At 44.2% G+C, this 18,698-nt stretch overlaps 1 protein-coding gene across 3 annotated transcripts in view; it reads right to left on the bottom strand.

The window, feature by feature from the left end:
- Nucleotides 1–6,708: 6,708 nt before the first annotated feature.
- snap25a (synaptosome associated protein 25a) overlaps nt 6,709–18,698 on the bottom strand; it is a 286,229-nt gene continuing 274,239 nt past the window's right edge. For all 3 annotated transcript variants that reach the window (XM_072506380.1, XM_072506372.1, XM_072506388.1), the window contains exons 7-8: nt 14,483–14,627; nt 6,709–7,967 (exon numbers count right to left, since the gene is read on the bottom strand). In XM_072506380.1, the coding sequence (XP_072362481.1) occupies nt 7,899–7,967; nt 14,483–14,627 (214 nt within the window). In that variant the 3' untranslated portion in view covers nt 6,709–7,898. The remainder of the gene's footprint in view (nt 7,968–14,482; nt 14,628–18,698) is intronic.

The following is an 18,698-nucleotide window of genomic DNA, read 5'->3' as shown; positions in this document are numbered from 1 at the left end:
AGATTCCAAATGAGGATGAAGCTGTTACTAGCTTTAATATCTCACACGGGACCTACGGGGTGGTGGGAATGCTTGTCTTCCCCATGCTCCTTGCGCTGTAAAAGCTCCCTCGCTAAGGGCGGGTTATCTCAATTAACCAACGTACAAAAGGACGGCCAATAAGGCACCAACCAGAGAGGAACCCTGTAGGGATCCACCGGGCAGTGTCCATATCGTTTGTGTAAATAAAACTTTGTTTCTTATTTTACTCGGTGAAGAATCCCTGTGTCCTTGTTAAAATCGGAATCAAACCCGGCTCCCTGGCGTTGTGAGACAACAGTGCTAACCACTGTGCCATCGTGCTAGCTGAAACTTTTAATGCCAGATTTTTATTTAATTCAAATTCCGCCATTTGCCATGGTGGGATTTGAGCCCAGCCCCCTAGAAGATTGTCCTGTTGCTTTGGATTGTTAAGCTAGTGACATGACTGAATTTTATTTTCTTCATTTTACAGGATATGTGTTTTGCTGCCTCTGGCAGCACTCATTCCCCATCCATTATTTCCCCTTCAGAATGTGGTGGTGAGCTGCCTTCTTGAACCGCTGCAGTCCCCGAGGTGTAGGTACACCACAGTGCAGTTAGGGAGGGAATTCCACAATTTTGACCTAGCAATAGTGAAGGAACAACAGTATATTTCCAAGTCAGGATGATAAGTGACAGGGGTGGCACAGTGGCGCAGTGGTTAGCACTGCTGCCTCACGGCGGCGAGGGCCCGGGTTCGATCCCGGCCCCGGGTCACTGTCCGTGTGGAGTTTGCACATTCTCCCCGTGTCTGCGTGGGTCTCACCCCCACAACCCAAAGATGTGCAGGGTAGGTGGATTGGCCACGCTAAATTGCCCCTTAATTGGGAAAAAAAGATGATGAGTGACTTGGAGAGGAGCCTCCAGGTGGTAGCGTTCCCAGGTATCTGCTGCTCTTCCTTCTAGTTGGTAGCAGTCATGGGTAAGAACTAACAAACCCATTTATTTCCATTGCTTTAAGAAAACAGCATTTTCTCGTACGTTTTTTAAATTTGCACTTCAGAACGCTTGAATGATTTAAGATGTTTTGATGAGGGAATACCAGATCCACATGATCGAACAGCTCTTAGATATAAGAGAATGATTGCACCGTTGTTGTGGGATTTCAAGTGATGAATTGTGCCCACATAAGGTTCAATGATTCAGATTTTCACACACACAAAAAATTTAGATGGATATTTCTTACCTCTTGGGTGTCTGAATGGAAAGCTCAGTTTGGCTCATCTCCCTTTTCAGTAAGGGCCTTCAAGGCTGTCGAGGATCCATGGCGGCAACGATGGACTAAAATCTTTGATATCCTCTCACTGCCATGCCGGTGGAAAGAATTCTTAATACAATAGTCAGTATCGTCTTATTTATATCAATCCAAATCAGGCTCAGCGTGCAAAATTGAGCTTGCATAGCCTATGGTCAATCAGACATGCTTGGTCATCTCAACAACATTAGCATGCTCAGTCAGGATTCCGAGCTGGTGTATCAGTTCCCGCATAGCCTGCAAACAACTTGGTCATGCAATATTGCATCCGTAACATTCACTTGGTCAACCAGGAGTCTGAACTGGTGAATTGTGTCTTGGCCAGAGCCACAATTCATCAAAGGACAGCAGTGGAACTGATCTTCCCTTCAAATGGCTTCAGTGCCTCTTCCCTTCAAATGGCTTCAGCGCCCACCCCCCACACCTCGTTTGTTTTTGTTGTTGTTTCCACTTCTGTAAAATAAATCGCTAAAACTCTGCACAAATTCATCTGCAATCACCCACAGTTTGATACTCAACTTAAGCACAAGTCAATAGAAGTGAACATGAGGGAATTAGAGAGAAGAAACAAATTGCAGGGAGCTAGGACAAATTGGACAGTTCGTTCCAAGAATCGCACATACCCAAATGGTCAAATGATCTTTCTAGATGGAACAAAGAGAACGGAAGTTCATATTTTGGACATAATTATTATGTTTATAGTTATTCAGGGATTTTATTTTTTAATAATGAAGATTTAGGCATGCTATCTTTCTTGTTTTGCTTGGTTGATTCTTACACAAATGACCTAACACAGAAAATTAAATAAGCACATTATTAGACTTCAATATTGTTTTAAAGTGTAATCTTCATGTTTATTACCTGAGGTTGTTTGTTTGGTCAATTGTGCAACTTATATTTCCCTCAGGGCATTATTTCCCACAATATGGGCAATGGATAGCTCATCAGCCAGTAATGGTGCTAATGGATGTACTTTAATATTTTAAGCGATTCAGCAGACTGAAGTTAAAGTCCGCTCTTGGGCGTGTTTAGCAGCGCCGCGACACATCCCACTATCCACCAGCACTTTGCCATTTTTGTTGGCCTCGGGGAGTTTCTCCCCGCCGAGGTTGCACTGAGAGAGATTTCCATGCCATGGTGTCCAGTGCCAAGGGAGTGCCAGGGCACCACCCTGCCCTTTCCCTGACCACATGGGGGTCTTGACCCCCCAGGTGCTGTTACTCCTGCTCTACGTTTGTGTGCACCAGTACTAAACAGCACCCTGGCGAGATCTACCAGGCATGGCCGGTGACTCCCGGGTGCTGCGTGCATCCAGCGTCTGGGTACTTAGCTCATTTAAATATTCAGATCTGGATCTCACCCAGCAAGGGCGGGACCAGATCACGATGGACAGAGCGAGTCAGTAGACTCGCGATCGGCTCGGCACCGAGTCCGATTTGGAGCTCGGGCGTGATTCACCTGTTGCGCCTGGATCCATGGCAGGCATAACGGGGGTGCTGAATCGCACCTTTGTTTCAAGGCTAAGATTTTAACATTCCTATTTACACTCGAGCTATTTATCGAAAGCCTAATTTTTTTTTTAAGAGTACAGAATTGGGTCTATTTTCAAATATTCAATAAACAGTTTTCTTACCTTCAATGTTTCCTTTGTCTGCTCAGGTTTGGCTCTGTGCGCCTCAGCTGTATATTTGCAGTCATATTTGGGATAGCTCTGCGATAGTTATTCCTTCAGGTATTTCTATTCCCCTCCCACTCCAGGCTAATCCAGCCCTATCCTTAATCTACCATAATTAACATCTGTCAATGATCAGATCTCTCTGACCCATTGTAGTCAGCGTGCACTGCCCAAGAGCAATTTCAATCACTCAGACTTGTCGAGTGAGATACGAGTGGTTTTCTTTTGTTCACTGTTGGACAGATTGTTGTGACAGTTTGTGCTATTTTAACTACTGCTCCTTGTTTTGTGCTCTGCTACCCTTCATTCTAAATTCTTATCAATTAAAACATTTCCCTTGTTGCTTTACAGCCAGTATTGCTAATTATTCGTCTACATGGCACCACCAATTTATACAGTTACTTTCCACAGTCCAATTTGCAAGCTTAAGCGATTGGTCCATTCCACGTTGGTCACCCTTTATTGTCAGTCTCATGTTTTATGTTGTAGTGTTTCATTTTGTTCTTGATCTTCTTCCTGTTCTAAGTGACTGATCAGTTTGGGTGCACCCCAGTCATGCTTTATTAGCTTCATACATCCAGAGCAACGCAAGCACATATCTAATCACGAGGTCTCTTCCAGTCAAGAACACAAATAATGGTATTTGGGTTAAGGCAGAAGATCCTCCCACTCACAATACAATAGACCTCAAAGCTTCAACAGCAGAACAGATAACCCACAAACTCACAATAAATGAGGACCATAGCTTTCTGCAATGCTAGATTAGCGAGTAAGTATGATTCATAACCAGTATTTCAATTTTGTTGATTAGTCACTTTAATTATGCTCCCTCTCACCCTTTAAATTAACTTTCATATTAGATGGATAATTTCAGCACAACATCAGGAAGGTAAATTCTCAGAATGCTTGTTCCTTTAAGCCAAATTGTAATGTATTCTTCAAGAACAGACGGATATCAACACTGGGAATGGGATCATTTTCCCTCTTTTTTTGCATCTAATATCATCATTGAACATCCTGGGTTATCTGTTTGGAAGAACTGTAAGGACAGGGTACTTCAAGAATGGGTAAGGTTTAAAAAAAATTAATTTAGAATACCCAATTCTTTTTTTTTCCCCAGTTAAGGGGCAATTTAGCGTGGCCAAACCGCCTACCCTGCACATCTTTGGGTTGTGGGGGTGAGACCCACGCAAACACGAGGAGAATGTGTAAACTCCACATGGACAGTGACCCGGGGCCAGGATTGAACCCAGGTCCTCGGCGCCATGAGGCAGCAGTGCTAACCTCTGCCACAGTGCCGTTGGCGAGGTAAGGTTTTTTTAACTGGTCTCTCAAAATGGATATTCACTGCCTCAGTGGCCTAAATAGGAACGCCAGAAAAGTAATGATATCGTGAATGTAGCTCAGAGGACATTAACCTGCACAACTGCAGCCCACAATGAGGTTAAAAAGCTTGAGCAAGAATTTCCAAGAATTACCAAGAGCTGAGGAAATATTCAGAGGAAGGTAAAAAAGTTATGGACCGCATTGAGATTGGGCCAAAATTTGCTGACAAAATAATGTCTGGTTCAATGGGGCTTGCCATTATTAATGTGCAAATGGTCCACATGGCAAGGAAGAGATATCCTGTGAAATATGAATCATGCAACTTGCTGGATAATTTGTGCCAGCCTGCCATCTGGTGTGTGAAAACAACAACTGGCCATAAATCTTCCTGTGAGAATCAAGGAATTGCTGCATTTGCACAGTGAGTGTTGATTAAACTCACCTTAGAAGATTAGGGATGGTACCAGTGTAAATACATTTTTAATCATGGGATTTATCTTCCTGCATGCCACCCAATCTCTCCAGCCCGGAAATGAGAAACTGAAACTGTGGAGTCTCATTCGAACAGGTAGCAAATTGTTGTTGGAGAGTTTTACTTTTTTTTTCTCATCTTTCCTTCTTACTACAATATTTCTTTCTTTCCCTCGGTTTATTTATCTTTCTGAATTAAGTCTACTTTATAGTGATTCCATCTGCATTGTTCCATTGTTTCTCTCTCAATCCTCAAACATCATGGCGGGGATTCTCCGCCGGCACGATTCCCCGTTATGTCGGTGCCCAGGGGTTTCCCGACGGCGTGGGGATGCCCCACAATGGGAAACCCCATTGACCGGCTGGCGTAACGGAGAATCCCGCCGGCTGGTCGGGGCAGAAATGCGGCATGGCAGGGCGGAGAATCCCAGCCAATGAGTTAAAGAGATGGACTGCTGGTCCCCTCATTCACCAATGTTCCAGAAATCTGGTTAAATAGCTTGCATTTCCAACAATTTGTAAGGCACAGAATTTTGAGCTGAAGGGTGACGGAATCCCACAGTGCCTGAATCCAGCAAGTTCTGGGTCATTGTCCCATCAACAGCCTACTGCCCATTCTGGTGCATAACTGTGCATGGCATCTCTTCTTGTTTCTCTTCTGTTTTTGTTGCCTTCTCATTTTTTACCCATATCAAGTGAGAGCATGTGGATCCCACCCAGGTGATATAGCTCAATTTGATTTCTCCTCATATATCTAGCTTGGGCCTTGGGTAACTACATGCAAGTCAAACCTGTTAAATAGGGCTTGGGATATGTTTTTCAGAGTGTTACCCCTACCTGTATTATCTGCTGTTTCTATTTAGTGTAGATTTTCTCAAAGTTAGTTATTCTTCATCTTCATTTTGTTTTCCCTGTCTTTTATCACAGAATAATAGAATTTACAGTGCAGAAGGAGGCCATTCGGCCCATCGAGTCTGCACCGGCCCTTGGAAGGAGCACCCTACCCAAACACACACCTCCACCCCATCCCCGTAACCCCACCTAACCCAATCTTTTTGGACACTAAGGGCAATTTAGCATGGCCAACCTACCTAACCTGCACATCTTTGAACTGTGGGAGGAAACCGAAGCACCCGGAGGAAACCCACGCAGACACGGGGAGAACGTGCAGACTCCGCACAGACAGTGACCCAAGCCGGGAATCGAAACTGGGACCCTGGCGCTCTGAAACAACTGTGCTAACCACTGTACTACCGTGCTGCCCTTTTACAAGGTAAACAGCTAAAAACATGCTTACCAAGAAAGAACTAGGTCAGCAATATAATAATTTCCCAAACAGGAGGCCATCACATTATCATTAACAACAAATATTAATCAATAACTTTAATGCACTGGCATTGAACTAGTCTCATTTGTATATTCATCAACTGGCTATTGATTTGAAATTGGATTTTAAAAGACAACCACCAATATGTGGAGTCTGAAGCAAAATTGAAGTCTTCACTACCAGCTGTGGCACAGTAATATCCTTACATGAACATTTACATGAGTGTTAAATCATGACTTATCCAGAGATTTCTAAAATAATCTTTCAAGATGTTGGAAATTGGTATCTGCTGATATATGATAATTCTTTGGCAAGGAGCTCAAAGGATCTCGACAACATGTCAGATAATCTTTAAAAGAATTGGAAAATGTTCAATCACTGGATTTAATAACTAGTTTAGATCACATGGGGAGATTTCCATTGTGTGCTAAGTATAGCAAAATAGTAGACATGTCCTTTTATAATGAGATTTCTGGTTTTGTTACATGTGATTTACAAAGGAACTCTTCTCCCCATGGGATCAAAGAGATTAAACTGTCTCAATGTGCGTCATAAATTTTCCAGAAAGTTTTCAGGGCAATAAACGCGCATAGCTTAAGGTTTGTAATTTTTAATCATTTTGCCTAACTACAAAACGTCAACCACTTCACAAACTGACAGGAGGCAGAAGGAATTCTGCATTACATGCTATAACAACATTTATCTCAACAGTTTTGTGACTTTTGTTTCGTCATTTCATTAACTGCACAGTCCAGCTATTTTCAGTGCATAGCTCTAAATGCATAAAGCAACAAGAAACTTTACAAAACACAAAGGGTAATAACAAACAAAATACAATTTCTTTATAAAAACTACATATCTTTCATAAATATTCAGGCCTATGTACACAACTACTTTCCCCTACGAGTGCAATCTTTCCCCCAGGTATAATCACCATTACACCATTAGCAGCATCTAAGACTTGTGGATAGAATGTCTAACCACTGCCAATATGTTTTGATTCAGTATCAAGTTTTCTCAGTTTGAGCTAACCGTATACTCATTGCAGAAATTGTTCATTTAGTGAAAGCTTTATCCTTATTTTACATCATGCTCACAATTTTGTTTCTAGAACATAAAATGTGGCACTACTGTAGACTTGCAGATATAACCTAGTATCAACTGTGTCCCAATACTGAGCATGCTTTGCCAGGGCACTACTGCCATGTGAAGATCATTTTATCAGAAGGTCTCACAGTTAATATCATGCATAATTGTACGAGTACATCACCTCAGTGCAAGGATGATTACAGTTACATACACCACACTTCTTGACGTTAAGTTAGAATGGTTCTGTGAAATGAACATAAGAAAACATTTTTTTTTTTACGATGCATTTTACCATCACGACACCCTTAGGAACATGGCAGTAGCTTTGTGTAATGACACAGTTCACAAGGACAATACTGTACATCCTGCATTTAAAACCCCCCAGCTTTTGTCACATTCCTACTTTACCAAGCAAACTTTGATAATGAAAAATAAAATGGAAAATAAGTTATCAATGTCACGAGTGAGCTAAAACCACCAATCCAGCCCTATATACATCCTTTGGAAAGAGATTTAACTATAAATAAATAATTACAATTATTCTGGTTGAAAATATGACAAGCTACACAGGGCAACTTTTACACTGGGTCTGTCGTGTGCATGTGTGCAAACCTATTCAGTAAATACCACAAAAAAATCAAATTGTACGCTGCTTTCTGAAGAGTGCCAGGGAGTACAGCACTTTCCTGCAGGGCTTAGCCACTTCCCAACATCTTTGTTGCACGTTGGTTAGCTTCATCAATCCTGGTTTTATTGGATTCGGCCTAAAAGTGAATAAACAAATGCACACGATAATTTAACAGAGGAAAGGCAAATGAACTACACAACACCCAGGGACAAAATACTGATATAAAGAATAATTAAACTGCAAGCCAGTGACACAAAATACGATTAGGATACATAAGAACATAAGAAATTGGAGCTGGATTGGACCATTTGGCCATTCAAGCCTGCTCCACCATTCAATAAGATTAGAACTGACTAATCGTCTATTCAACTCCACCTTCCCACATTACCCCCATATCCCTTAATTCCTTCAGTAAAATGCATTCTTAACCACTGTCTTGAACATACTCAATGACTGCTCAATGACTGAGCATCCGCAGCTCTCCAGGGTAGAGAATTCCAAAGATTCACAATTCCAAGTGAGTACCCCCCCACCCCCGGTGATAGATTCCCCAGCCGGGAGAAACAGCCATTCAGAATATACCCGACACTCACGATTTAAAAAAAAAAAAATCAATATTAGCCCTTCCACAGTGCACTCTTCCGAGTCAGCAGAGCATGTTCATAAAAGCAAACAATTCAATTTACTCAATCTTTCCCATTGAGCCAATGCTACAGAGTATATGACGATCAAGTCTGCACTGAAACAAATGCTTTATGCAAACACCTGATTCCCAAGTAAGTGTCGGATAGGAAATGTTCAGTTAACAGGATATAAGTGCTGCTAATGCTGATGTAACGGTAAGTCACAGAGGCACAGTACACTGGGGCAGCCTTGTGTAGCTTAAACTGAGCAGTGGCACATAGCATCTGTCCTTTTGCAATGTGTGCAGATGTTTCACTGTTCCATGCTGCAGGCCAAAAGACAGTGAAACATCTGCACACACAGGGTTGCCAATCCTCCAGGAAAATAGAGATTATTCTTCTGGACGCCGACATGAGCAATGCTGGGGAGAAATGTTATAGGAGCATTAACAAATGGGAAGTTTCATTTATCATTCGACTAATGATCATTTGGTAGCATAAAACTTGAGTATTGCTGAAAAAAGAGACATGTTGCCAAAGCCTTTCACCTTGCATCCATCAGGACAAATGCAAGAATGCCAAATTTCAAATGACCATATCAATTTACACTACAGGAGAAAAGGCTACTGATTGGTTGGCAAGATTTTAAAAATTATTTGAAGGGATGTGGGCATCGCTGGCAAGGCCAGCATTTATTGCCTGATTCTGATAAGTTGATTCTGGTTGGCTGAGACATCGCCATGGAGAAAGCAAAGGGAAACTATAGGTTCCTCAACCTTCCGGGTAATTCAAACAAAGGCGTGAGGCTTGTACATATTCCTTTTCTTTGCGTACATTGGGTCTTTATGTGTGAATGTATGTGACCTTTAGCAAATGTAAATGAGTCACGTTGCTTTATTGATTATCTTAAATTGGTTGCGTAGCTATTAGCACATTTAGAATTGATCAGCAAGTTCTGCCCAATTAAATGGGCGCATGGAGAGCATGTAGTTCCCCAATGCTTTCTCCATGACAATCCCTCAGCCAATCAGAATTAACTTGCCAACCAATCAGCAGCCTTTTCTTCTGAAGTGTAAATTGATGTGATCGTTTAAAATTTGGCATTCTTGCATTTGTCCTGATGAATGCAAGATGAAAAACTTCAGCAATATGTCTCTCTTTTCAGCAATACTGGAGATGAAAGGGAATATAGGCTGTTTGACTGGGTAAGGGCAGCTTGGTCATGTGATGAAATCGCCAAGAATACATTCAACTGGACTTGACAACCTGACTTGCACAGACCCACAAGTGTGGTTTAGTTGCTCCAGTAATGTGGGGTTAAGTAAGTTCTGGAGCCATTATACGAGATCAAGACACCATGGAGTAGAGGGACTACCTCCTCCAGGCAGCCGGAACTTAGGAGCAGAAACATTAACAATGATAGGGACTTTTTCATGTGTTTGTTTGAGTTTCTGATCACTATTCCACGTGGATGAGTCTGATCAAAACAACCCATCATTCGACAGGAAACTGCCCATGGTTTAACCATTGAGTACTGTGTTCCCTTTCACTTCAGAGATCGGTCTAAGTGTTGCCTGTTCATCAAGGATTAGTAGAAAAAATAACAAAAGTCTAGAGGAGGGGTTTACTGCTTCCTTTTCAGATAACAGGTCAGTGCAGATTTCCTGTTCTGTGCGAGCATTAAACTTTTCATGAAAGTTATCAATGGAGAGAGTTTAACTTCTCTGTTCATCCAATGCCTATGTATTCATAAATCTTGCTTAAGTATAGGTGTTGAATCAGGAGGTCTAGTTATCTAGTTCTGTCATGAAGTGCAAATGATGGAAATAGCACCTTTATTCCCAAGATGGGGCACGAGTCAACTAAGTGGGAACAAAGTCCCATAGCGAGCGTATTTAGCCGCATGTTGCCCAGTGCTCGTAGCACGGAGAAACATATGGCTATACAACGCCACTCATATTAAATAAGGGACCTCAGTGGGGAATGATAGCCTCGTTTTCTACACAAGTAGCTCCGCTCGCCGGAACTCCTCAGTATGGTGAGAGACCTGATCTCCGAAGCCCCCATCGTGATCCCCAATCACCCCCCCAACCCAGCCCCAATGCACCCTGGCATCGCCCCTGCCAGCTCACAGTGCCACCTGGGCACCTTAGCAGTTCCAGGCTGACACCCAGGTGACACTGCCAAGGTGCCAGGCTGGCAGCGCCTGGGTGGCACCAGCAGTGGCAGGATACCACACTGCAGCCAAGAGCATGCACCTGGGGGCCTACGCTCCCTTGGAAGAAACCCACGAGTGCCGCTTGTGGGGACCAGTGCTGAATGGCACTTGCCCGATGACTCAGAGGCGAAGGGGATAGGTCCTGATGCCTCAGATACCTCAGGGAACTCCATATTAGAGTGCAACTAGCTGTCTCGCTCGAATATGCAGATTTGCTAAAACCTGCTCAACCGGGCTACCGTCATGTGGGCCCTATGAACCACCTTGAACTGGATCAGGCTAAGTCTGGCACAAGACGAGGGTGAATTAACTCTCTTCAAAGCCTTTTCCCACAGTTCAATTTCCAATTCTCCTCCCAGCTCCTCTTCCCACTTCCTCTTCACCTCCCCGATAGGGACTCCTTCCCATTCCATCAACTCCTTATATATCTCCGAGACCCTCCCCAATCCCCATTTTGACATCACCTTATCCTGCAGTCCCCTCAGAGGGAGGCGAGGAAAGCTTGGAACCTGCCTCCGGACAAAGTCTCGTACCTGTAGGTACCGAAACCCGTTCCCACCCGGCAACTCAAACTCTTCCTCTAATGCCTCCAGGCTCGGGAAACCTTCCTGAATGAAGAGATCCCTAAATCTCTCAATCCCTACCCGCTGCCACCTACTAAAGCCCCCATCCAGCCCCCCCGGAACAAACCGGTGGTTGTCACAGATCGGTGACCACACTCATGTGGTCTCCATTGCCCCCACACCCTCAGGGCTGCCACTACCACCGGGCATGTGGAGTACCGACCTGGCGAGAACAGCAGGGGCGCCATCAATAATGACTCCAAACTCACACCCTTACAGGATGCCACCTCTACTCGCTCCCAAACTGACCCCTCGCCCACTACCCACTTCCTGACCATCGATATGTTGGCCGCCCAGTAATAATTAATAAAACTCGGGAGGGCCAAGCCCCCCCTCCCTGCGGCCCCATTCCAGGAGTGCCCTCTTCACCCTCGGGGTTTAACCAGACCACACAAAACCAGAGATCGCCGCATTCATTTTCCTAAAAAAGGCCTTCGGGGGAAAAAAATCGGGAAACATTGAAAAAAAACCAGCAATCTCGGGAGGACCGTCATCTTCACCGTCTGCACCCTCCCCGCCAGTGTCAGCGGGAGCATGTCCCACCTGCGGAAATCCCTTTTCATCTGATCGACCGCTTTACCCAAATTTAACTTGTGGAGCTGCCCCCAATCCTTAACCACCTGAATCCCCAGATACCTAAAGCTCCTCCCCACCACCTTAAAAGGTAACTCGCTCAGTCTCCTTTCCTGCCCCGTGCCTGAATCGCAAACATCTCGCTCTTTCCCATATTTAACTTGTAGCCTGAAAACCACCCAAATTCTTCCAGTATCTCCATAATTCCAGCCATCCCCCCCAACAGGTCTGTGATATAAAGCAGTACATCGTCCACTTAGAGCGAAACCCTGTGCTCCACCCCCCCCCCCCCCCCCCCCCCCCCCCCCCCCCCCACCCCCCCAACTATCCCCTGCCAAACATTTGATGACCTAATGGCCATTGCCAAGGGTTCTATGGCCAGGGCAAACTGTAGTGGGGAGAGCGGACATCCTTGTCTTGTCCCCCCACAGAGACTAAAATATTCTGACCGAACTCGGTTGGTTCTTACATTCGCCACCGGAGCCTGGTATAGCAAGTGGACCCAATCCACAAATCCCGGCCCAAACCTGAACCCACCTAAAATATCCCATAGATACTTCCACTCCAACTGGTCAAAGGCCTTTTCTGCATCCATTGCTACTACCACCTCAACCTCGTGCCCCTCCGCTGGCATCATTATAACATTCAGGAGCTGTCTAATGTTGGACGTCAGGTGCCTGCCCTTCACAAATCCCGCCTGGTCCTCCCCAATAAGCTCCGGGACACAATCCTCCATACCTGTGGCCAAGTTCTTTGCCAGCAATTTAGCATCTAGGTTCAAAAGGGAAATTGGCTTGTACGATCTACAGCCCTCCAGGTCTTTGTCCCGCTTCAAGATGAGAGAGATCGATGCCTGTGATAGCGTTGGGGGGAGCACTCCCACCTCCTTAGACTCATTAAAGGCCTTAACCAGGAGCGGCCCCAGTAACCCAGAAAACGTTTTGAAAAACTCCACTGTGTATCCATCAGGTCCCAGGGCCTTACCCGATTGCATCGCCCCCAATCCGTCTATCACCTCCCCGAGCCCAATTGAGCCCCCCAGGCCTTCCACCAGCCTCTCATCTACCTTCGGGAATTCTAGCCTCTCCAAAAATTGCTTCATTCCCTCCTCCCCGGCTGGGGGTTTCGATTCATAGAGTCGACTATAGAATTCGCGAAACACATCATTTACCGCCCCGGGTCCACCACCACCTTCCCCCTCATATCGTTTACTTTCCCAATTTCTCTCGACGCTTCCTGCTTCCTCAGTTGATGTGCTAACACCCTACTGGCTTTCTCCCCATATTCGTATATTGCCCCTTTCACCCTCCTCAGCTGCCCTTCTGCCTTACCTGTGGGCAGGAGCCCAAATTCCATTTGGAGTCTCTGACGCTCCTTCAGGAGCTTCTCATCCAGAGACTCTGCATATCTCCTGTCCACCTGTAAGATTTCCCCTACCAGCCTGTCCAACTAAGCTCGTTCAATCTTCTCCCTGTGGGCCCGAATCGAAATAAATTCCCCTCTGATAACTGCCTTCAATCCTTCCCAAACCACCCCTGCCACGGTCTCTCCCGTGTCATTGCTCTTTATGTACCCCCGAATGGCCTCCCTCACCTGCTCACAAATCTCATCCTCCGCTAACAGCCCGACATCTAACCTCCACTGTGGACACTGGGTCTTTCCTGTGCTTACCCGTAGGACTATCCAGTGTGGAGCGTGGTCCGACGCCACGATTGCCGAATACTCAGTGTCCTCCACCCCCGCTAACAGCATTTTGTCAAGTACGAAGAAGTCTATCCTGGAATATACCTTGTGCACATGAGGGTAGAATGAATACTCCTTGCTCCTTGGCCTCCCAAATCTCCACGGATCCACCCCCAATACGCTCCAGAAGCCCCCGCAGTTCTTTCACCATTGCTGATACTTTTCCCGACCGGTCTAGTCTTGGATCCAGAACCGTATTAAATCCCCCCCTTAATCAGCCGGTGCGAATCGAGGTCCGGAATCTTTCCCAGCACTCTCCTGACAAATGCGACATCATCCCAGTTTGGGGCGTATATACTGACCAACACCACTGCCATTCCCTCCAGCTTCCCGCTAACCATAATAAATCTACCCCCTGGGTCTGCCTCTATCTTTCCCACCTCGAATGCCACCTTTTTATTAACCATGATTGCCACTCCCCCCTTGTTTTAAATTTCCATCCCGAATGGAACACCTGTCCGACCCATCCCTTCTTCAGTCTAACTTGGTCTCCCAGCTTCAAGTGCATCTCTTGCAACATGGCCATGTCCGCCTTCAGTTGTCTCAAGTGTGCGAACACACGGGCTCTTTTGACCAGCCCATTCAGCCCACGTACATTCCAAGTAACCAGCCTGGTCGGGGGAGATCCTACCCCCCCTCCCCTGTCGATCAGCCATGATCTTTCTAAATGTTACTTACAATAGGGTGGTATGAGTTTTCAAATTTTAAATCTAATACAGAACAAGATTTATCAGAAAACGTTTTCATGAATAAGCCAAAGTACATTTTAAACTTAAGAACATCAATAGTTCAGGAATAGTCAATTCAAGTTACAAAGAATTCAATATTCATCCCAAAGAACTTTTATAAATTGATATGCTAATAATCTTACCTTCTCCATAATCCTGTCAACCTGGCGGTTCTGTGTATCAATCTCATTGCCCATATCAAGGGCCATGTGGCGAAGATTGCCAATGATACCACCAACTTGCTCTAAATTGTCATCCATCTCATTTTCTCGGGCGTCATTGGTTACCCTGCATCAGAAGAGAATTTCTTTAAAATATACTATTTTGTTCATATGTTTTAAGTTGGGCTATTCGTCAATTCCAATTCTCTTCCTGCACCTAGTGGTCACTAAACCAGACTTTGTCTGTTTTCATAGCTACTAATTCCTTGAACAGTTTGCTAGTCTGTCATCAGGGGCCAATAGCTTGAAAGGCGCCACTCCCACATCCTGCGTGGTTGACCAAGAGTCTCTCCTGCTCTTGCTTCCAGCCACTGATGTGTTTGGAAAGATTTGCAGGTTGACATACTCAACCCTTTTGATCATGTTATGAACACATCTCCTGGGCCACCAAGCCCTGGGGTGGGACTCAAACCCAGAGCTTCTGGTTCAGAAGAAGGGCCGCTACTCATTGCTTCACAAGATTACCTCACAGGTTGGAATATACAGCAGAGGAATTGTATTAAAAAGCTTACATCCTCTTTTAAAATTGGTTAGAGACATCCGATATCTGCCTATTTGGCAAATTTTTAATGGTTTCTACTGAGGGCAGCATGGTGGTGCAGTGGTCAGCATTGCTGTCTCAAGCCGTTGAGGACCCGGGTACGATCCAGGCCCCGGGTCACTGTCTGTGTGGAGTTTGCACATTCTCCCCTTGTCTGCATGAGTCTCACCCCCACAACCCAAAGTGGTGGATTGGCCACACTAAATTGCCCCTTAAAAAAAAACAACGGTTTCTATTTAGCCAAACTGAATGACATTAAACTGCATGCAGCCTTTGTTTAGGCATTTTCAAGTGGTGTTTGGGGATCTGTTGCCCTCTTCATCGTGGGTCTGATTGCAGTTCTGGCAGTGCCCATTATTGAGTTCTGGTGTTGCTGGGACTGCTCGAGCTGCTGACCAATCAAATTGGCTGGCAGCTCTTGAGGACAGGATTTCCGCCCACCGAGGGGCGCAAGACTCACTCTCCCCTTGTTCCGTCACCCCTGCCATGTTTATCTCAGCCAGATGGTCTTTTTAAAATTGACAATTAAATTGTCTAATGGGGGGAGGGATTGAGCGATGCACCACCCCCACCACATCACCCCCAACAACTGCAAAATCCACCCCATGTACCACGTTCAAGATAAAAAACAAGAGAATATGTTTAAAAGATCAAAATCGTAAAATAACAGAAACATCTGGGGTTTACCTGCTGCACTGATATGATTTTCCCCTTTCAGCTTTCATTGTAATCAGCCTGTACCTCTGTTATATCTACAACATGTTAACCAATCTGGCTGTGATTTTCTCACTCTGCAGTGGCAGGTTCCCTGTGGCAGCTGCAGCAAGCCATTTAAATCTCCATTGACTCTGATGGGATCGGAGATTCCCACCAGAAGGAGGGGCCAGAAAATACCACCCACTGTTTCTCCCTGCGCATTTTAAAAGCACTGTTATATAACTTCTAAACTGCAATGAGAGATGTATATTATTAGATTTTGGTGATTATGTTTTATGTGTAGTTAACGAAAATTGCTGCATGTGAGAGAGAGCGACCAGGGTTAATTGAGCAGCAGGAGGATTTATTGCCTATGAGGACTAAGAAATGAAAGGTTAAAGGTGGATATTCATAAGGAGAGGTTATGGTGAGTTTGAGTTATAACTAAATAGGTTGGATCTGAAATTTGCATTGTGAGATAAGTGGGGAAATTGGCTTTTCAGCTGCTGAATTTCAAAAGGGAGTTCAGAGGTGACAAGGGACATTTGCATCTTCTAGGGGGTCCCATGAGTAAACAGAGGAAGATACATTAAATTTTATTAACCCAATAGTAGAGGTAAATAGAAAAATTAAAGATTTTTATATTTGGAGAGGTTGAGTTCAAAGAGGTGTTTAAGGGCAATGAAACCTGAGATGAAGGAGGGAAAAGATATTAAGGGAAAGGGAAGCTTAACCGTGTAGAGTTACGGTGGAGAAAAGTCCTGAAGAGCAGCTCCCATGTGTGGAATACTGGGAAGCTGTAAAATATTTGAATTAGAGGCAGTAACTCAGAATTAAGCCAGGAGAGTCTTTGTTTTAGGAAGCAGAATGTTTTTGATCCTCCTCTTGGAATTCCACATCAGAGTGGACGTGTCGGAGAAGTCGTGAGATGTACCTTTATCAAAGTGAAAATTCCATGACTTGGTTAATATTCGTTGGATTGTTAAGGTTAAAATCTTTCAACGGTTTTTGCCATAAAGGTGGTTGAATGGTGTGCTTTTGACAAAGCATGCATTTTACGTTTTCTTTCTGTAAGACTGTTTTAATTGTGTTACATTTATCTTGTGTGATTAAGTTTTTTTTTGTTTTAGCGCATCTTTTAATTTTTAAAATTCTAAAGGTGTTCCTGGAGTTCTGTGATTTTGAGGTCAGTAGCTCTTCCTCCTAGTTTTCACAATCAAAAAAAGGTTGATGATCAACAAGACACACTTCACTCTGGGGTCTGATTTGCTCAGGAGTAGTATCAGCTGTGGTCATAGCAGACTACTGGTACTGTTTTTCATACCTTTTATATGTAAACCCGAACTATTTTAGTGGCTATGATATCTAATTGCATTGTATTGCTTTGCTATCATTGTGAAAATTGCATGTATAATTTCAAGATCTGCAATAGCACATGTCAGTAAAAAACATCTGATAGTGTGGAAATGCGACAAGGAGATAACAAATATATCTCAACAGTGACAATGAGATTGTTTTTCTCTTGCCCCTGGTCTTCCTGATAGTTATTAATTACTGAGACTTTGGTGTATCGGAAACAATTTCTAAATCTGCAGAGGATACAAAACTAGGGGGCATATTTAACTCTGATGAGGATAGTGCAGAACTACAAAATCACAAGGACACGTTGATGGACTTGGTAGTCAAGTAACAGATGAAATTTAATGCAGTAAAGTGTGAAGTGATTTCTTTTGGTCGGAAGAATGTGGAGAGACAATATAAAATAAAGGGTATAATTCTAAAGGGGGTGCAGGAGTAGAGGGATCTGGGTATATATATGCATAAATAATTGGAGGTGGCAGATTGAGAGAGAGATTAATAAAGCATATGGCATCCTGGGTTTTATCAATAGGGGCATACAGTATAAACCAGAAGGTTATGTGAAATCTGTAAAAGTCACTGGTTTAACGTTTAGTCCTCTGCACCACACGTTAGGCTTTAGAGAGGGTGCAAAAAAGATTCATGAGAGAGCTTCCAGGGATGAGGAACTTCAGTTTTATAGATAAGATCATAAGACATAGGAGCAGAATTAGGCAACTCGGTCCATCGAGTCTGCTCTGCCATTCAATCATAGCTGATATTTTTCTCATCCCCATTCTCCTGCCTTCTCCCCATAGCCCCTGATTCCCTTATTGATCAAAAACCTATCTATCTCTGTCTTAAAGACACTCAGTGATTTGGCCTCCACAGCCTTCTGCGGCAAAGAGTTCCACAGATTTACCACCCTTTAGCTGAAGAAATTCCTCCTCATCTATGTTTTAAAGGATCGTCCCTTTAGTCTGAGATTGTGTCCTCTGCTTCTAGTTTTTCCTACAAGTGGAAACATCCTCTCCATGTCCACTCTGTCCAGGCCACGAAATATCCTGTAAGTTTCAATAATATCCCCCCTCATCCTTCTAAAATCCAAAGAGTACAGACCCAGAGTCCTAAACCGTTCCTCATACAACAAACTCCTCATTCTAGGGATCATTCTTGTGAACCTCCTCTGGACCCTTTCCAAGGCCAGCACATCCTTCCTTAGGTACGGGGCCCAAAACTGCTCACAATATTCCAAACAGGGTCTGACCAGAGCCTTATAGAGCCTCAGAAGTATATCCCTGGTCTTGTATTCTCGCTCTCTCGACATGAATGCTAACATTGCATTTGCCTTCCTAACTGCTGACTGAACCTGCACGCTAACCTTAAGAGAATCTTGAGCAAGGACTCCCAAGTCCCTTTGCGCTTCTGATTTCCTAAGCATCTTCCCATTTAGAAAATCGTCTATCTCCATTTCTTCTTCCAAAGTGCAAACCTCACACTTTTCCACATTGTATTCCATCTGCCGCTTCATTGCCCACTAGCCTGTCCAAGTCCTTCTGCAGC

Source organism: Scyliorhinus torazame, chromosome 1, assembly GCF_047496885.1.
Source record: "Scyliorhinus torazame isolate Kashiwa2021f chromosome 1, sScyTor2.1, whole genome shotgun sequence".
Lineage (NCBI taxonomy): Eukaryota > Metazoa > Chordata > Chondrichthyes > Carcharhiniformes > Scyliorhinidae > Scyliorhinus > Scyliorhinus torazame.
This window is presented reverse-complemented; position numbering and strand designations above follow the sequence as displayed.